Source organism: Elaeis guineensis, chromosome 3 (genome assembly GCF_000442705.2).
Source record: "Elaeis guineensis isolate ETL-2024a chromosome 3, EG11, whole genome shotgun sequence".
NCBI classification, from domain to species: Eukaryota; Viridiplantae; Streptophyta; class Magnoliopsida; order Arecales; family Arecaceae; genus Elaeis; species Elaeis guineensis.
The window spans coordinates 126,734,742-126,739,715 of NC_025995.2; the positions used below are offsets into that span (position 1 = coordinate 126,734,742).

General features: G+C 37.9%; 1 protein-coding gene across 7 annotated transcripts in view; it reads left to right on the plus strand.

The window, feature by feature from the left end:
• Positions 1-3,311, plus strand: part of LOC140856716 (aromatic aminotransferase ISS1-like) — a 10,305-nt gene extending 6,994 nt beyond the window's left edge. For all 7 annotated transcript variants that reach the window (XM_073254920.1, XM_073254921.1, XM_073254924.1 and 4 more), the window contains 4 exons: positions 528-640; positions 745-803; positions 1,899-2,007; positions 2,664-3,311. In XM_073254920.1, coding sequence (XP_073111021.1) covers positions 528-640; positions 745-803; positions 1,899-2,007; positions 2,664-3,116 — 734 coding nt within the window. In that variant the 3' untranslated portion in view covers positions 3,117-3,311. The remainder of the gene's footprint in view (positions 1-527; positions 641-744; positions 804-1,898; positions 2,008-2,663) is intronic.
• Positions 3,312-4,974: the final 1,663 nt, after the last annotated feature.

Genomic DNA, 4,974 nt, shown 5'->3' on the forward strand with positions numbered 1-4,974 from the left:
ATCATTAAAAGTTTCACATTTTCTTCCAGAATCCATTCATTGTCGTATGTCCTTAATTTTAGAAGATATTCCCATTTGACAGCACTTATTTGTTTGATGCAATCTTATGCACATAGCAGATTTCCCCTTTGCAGTTTCAAGTTTTACATTAATATGCACTATTTTGTTGGCCATGGGGCACTTAATTTTTAAGGGTAAGGCATTATGGAAGGCTCTATTATGTTGTGTTTTGTGCAATCTTGAACATATCTACTGAAAGTATCAGATTTCTGTTGAAGTACATATATACAAGTCTGCATTTGGGAGAGTATATAGGGCTTGAAGGTTATATCATTCTGACTAATGATGGTTCATTGTTTGATTTTTTTTTTTTTTTTGTCTGATAAAGGTAGAACTTAGCTATCAAATAAATTCCTTTATATGTGATACTTTGACTAGATTTTGAAGTGACAATGGCATGGTATCTCTCTGGTTTAGCCTGTCTCTGCTCAGTTAGCCAGATTTTTGTTAACATTTATTTAATGCAGGCTGGTTGGAAAAGATTCTATCAGGGGAGGGCAACCAACCTATACCCAAGCTTGTTACCGTTGTAAATCCAGGAAATCCATCTGGGGCTTATATCCCAGAGCCTATCCTGAAGGTCTCTCTCTCTCTCTCTCTCTCTCTCTCACGCACACGCACATGCACACACACAAAAGCATGAATTCACTGTTTCTAACTACTGTTATATTTTGCCCTTTGCAGAGAATTTCAGATCTTTGTAGCAGTGCTGGTGCATGGCTTGTTGTAGATAATACCTATGAGTAAGTTCATATTTTGAATGTCCATATCAGTTTTGGGTAATACATGATGACATCTAGTTAATACTATACTTTATTATGCATAAAGATATTTCTTGTATCTATTGCTCCATTCCAGCAAATTTTAATGAAAAAATTGTCAGAGTTATCACTATATCATTAAAATGGTGCACCCTGTTAAATATTGAAAAAGAAAAGAATTCTCAACATATAAATAATAAATTATGCTTATATGAATATTTAGTTTGGATCAGATGGTATGGTATCATGTTGAGTACAGCAGCCAACATTATTTCATGTTGAATGCATATCAGGCATTGAATTAGGTGAAATTTAGGATGGGTGAAGCAGACCTTTTATTTTCTTGGGCATTGTACTAATGATAGTAATGCCATCCTGTCACTAGAAAAGTATGTTGCTGTTAGTGCGTTTGCTGATGGTCAATTGTTGCACAAAATGGTTCAGGTGGGGAAATCAGGTAAGTTTGCCTTATGGTGTTTGGGTGGAGGAAGCAGTTACCATGTTGATTCGGGGCATCAACATGGTTTGGTAATTTTGAAGTATTTATAAAGCAAAAGAAAAATATTAGATATTGGATGATTAAATCTTCCAGCAATAGCTGTGTGCTGTTTTAGAATAAGATCATAGAGGTGGAAAGTGTTTGTCATATTCTACAGCTACAACTATTTGAAAGAAATATCAGTAATTTGTATGCTTGAAAAATCGGGACTCTGCAGCATTATTGGCCAAAATCCTTAAACAGGGGAGTGACACTCTGGATTATTCCATTATGAAGAGTTCTGCGGGCATTGTAGCTCGAGTAGGATCTTCACTGAAGTATGAGATTGAACTAATTACAGGCAATATAGATATGGAAACATCACTTCAAAAGTGCCCATTCAAATATTTTTTTCCTTTTGGAAACAAAGTCTTGCTTTATATCGGCTCTCTTCTATATAAAAGTGGTTTAGTATCCAGAGGATGCTAGCCTCCTTAGGGAATGGTCAATTTGTTTATATTTAGAAGGATGTCTGTTAAGTTTTAATGTTGCTGATTGCTCCTTCTTTCTCTTAGTTAATTTCTATATTTTATTTGCAGGTATTTTATGTATGATGGATTGAAGCATTCATGTATAGAGGGTAACCACATAGTTAACCTCTTCTCCTTTTCCAAGGCCTATGGGATGATGGGATGGCGCATAGGATATGTAAGTTGATTCTTTGTTGATTATTCTGTTGTTTTAGTTGTAATTGGATTGCATAATCAATTTTTTTTGAGTTTCCAGCACTTGTTTGCATAATTTCTGGTAAAGCGTCTATTTCAAGCTAGATGAGCATTACCTTTTTGATGCAATTTTCATTTGGATAGAGAGCCCATGTTATTCACAGCAGTATGTACACTTCCTGTTATTTATATATACAAGTAACTCTGATAACATGTATCACTTTGTCAAACCTGACAATTTTTTTGTTTTCTTTAAAAGAAAACTCTTTTGTTTTGTTCTTTTCTTTCACATATATTCAAACACTAGTTGAACTGTAATTGAGTTTGCCTTTTTGCGTATGGACACACCGTTGGTGCATTTTGTTTCCTGAAATAAATATTTGTAAAGTTATCTTATCAATAAAATAAGGGTGGCACACAAGCTCTCATTTTACATCAAAAAAGAAAAAAAGAAATAAATATCAAAGCATCCATCCACTATAGTGCGCCGGTCATACCAAAATATGTGCAAACCAACTTAACATGGGAACGTTAAGGACACCTTAAATGTGGTTCAGTATGTTATATGGAATATCTGCTTTATAATTAGTAGACCTGCACAAGTCTGTATGTGATTCTCACGTGTGCTTACAATTGCAGATAGCATACCCAACCGAAGTGGAAGGTTTTGCAGCACAACTCCTCAAAGTCCAAGACAACATACCCATTTGCGCTTCCATCATAGGGCAGCGTTTGGCTCTCTATTCCTTGGAAGTTGGGCCAGAATGGATTGGAGAGCGGGTGCAGAAGCTTGTGAAGAATAGGGAGTTGCTTGTGAAGGCTTTGGCTCCACTAGGGAAAGATGCTGTTATGGGTGGACAAGGGGCCATCTACCTCTGGGCGAAGCTTCCGGATAGATTTTCTGACGATTATGAGGTTGTCAGATGGCTGGTCAACAGGCATGGGGTGGTGGTGATTCCTGGAAGCGCCAGTGGTGGGCCTGGCTACATCCGTATATCTTTTGGGGGGTTGAAGGAGGCTGACTGTGAGGTTGCTGCTGAGAGACTGAGAAGAGGATTGGAAGAGCTGTTGAGAGATGGGATGGTACAGTAACAGCTGCTGCAGTTTCAAATCGTCGATGCATTTCAAATATAGATTCAGTCACAGCTGGTATTTTTCAGAATAAGTCAGTTCACTGGTTTCCATTTATTGGATCAGCAAAAGAATCATATTCATCATAGTTTGTCCAGCTGTCATTGTACAAGATCATATTACAGTTGCCCAACAAGGTAGACGAGTGTTTTCATATATCTCAAAGCAATAATAATGCACCTAAAAAACAACAAAAATATGGTCAAATCCACCAGCTTTTTTGGCCCTTATTGTCCCAATGATGAACAATATGTACGCTCTGTGTCCTGCAGAAAAGTTGAGAAGGTTTTCTTCAGACGACCCTAGCAGCTCCGTGAGCTGAACTTATCTCGACTAGGGAGAATTCACATGCAACAGAGAATTACCTCACAAGTCATGCGGATCGCTAAATACTTGCTTCGGTTGTTGCACTAACTCAATAGACAAATGCTTGGGCGAACGACATGTCTCTAAACAATCCACACGGTTCAGGACAAGGCAATCATGTATGCGGGCGAAAAGCCTTGTAAGTAGATCTACCACGGAAAGAAGCATAACGTACCAGGGAGTGGCGCCATGTGCAAGTTACTGAATTCTGATTGCATGCACCTGGTGCAATGGGACCGTTCAAATCCCACGGTGGATAACACGCCACGCGATCCATTGTACTTCACCGATTCCCGATTGCACGTTTTCTAGCGTGCATGTGCTCCGGGATTTGCCCAGGTTCACTTGCACCTGGTGCATGCAATAATTTCTGAGCGCTCTGGTGCCAAAGGAAGTTTGTTGCCAGGTGTCATGATGAGGTTGGTGTCGTCCGTTGCTGCAATAATTTTTTTTTTTTTGGTAGAAGGCTGCAATAATTTTTTCGACGCCCCATCACATAGAGTCTTCACGGTTAGGACCTGTGCTGTCCCTGCACTGATGTGACTATTTTCCTTGAGATTTCTTTTTTCTTTTTTTGCTCCGGGCAATAGCTTTAGATTTTTCTGGTCACCGATGGTGTGGTGCCGAACAGAGGTTCTGCGCCGCAGGTACGGGACATGGCACAAAAAAAAAGATTGGGTGCGGCTGATCGGCTTGGTGTGATTTAGAGGGTTAAACCTCGTGTGAGAGATTGTGCGAGACCTTGGTTAGTTTTGGCGTTGCTTCGTTGGGTATTCTTCATCGTATTCTATCAAAGCTGGCTTGAAGATAACGCTGTGTGTTTTTTTTTTTTTTTTTGGTAAATAAGAGAACGCTGTTTCTAATCAATAAAATGGCCAGTGGAAGTTGGACGCTGGAGCTCTATGGTGTCGGGTATCCCACGTGGATGATTTCAAAAACCGGAGAAGCTTCAAAGTAACATTCGGACGCATTAGCCTGGGGAGGCTCATAAATGCTAGAACACAAAATATGGTTGGAGGCATTAAATGATCTTGCTCGCTAGCAAACTAAATGCGCCATTCAATTTTTTTCGTTTTACGAGAAAACCATTAGGCTTGAAACATAATGGCTCCCAACAAATACTGCATTTATTAATATAAGATTTTTGTCGGATGATCCTGTATTAGGCAGGTCCTCGTATCAAAGAATACATCCCGTATGATTTTCATGGAGGTATATTTTTTATGAATTAGATGATTAGAATCTCATATGAATGATTAAGATATAATTTATCATCTTTAAACTATTTTTAGATGAAAGATTATATGATTTGAAGATTCATGAACTATATATTATATGATTAATTTTTATATCATTTAAATTATTCAATTCTGAACGTTTGATATTTGATATATAGATTAGAAGTTTTCAAATTGTATGATTTTGATATATAAATAATTTATATATAAGAGAA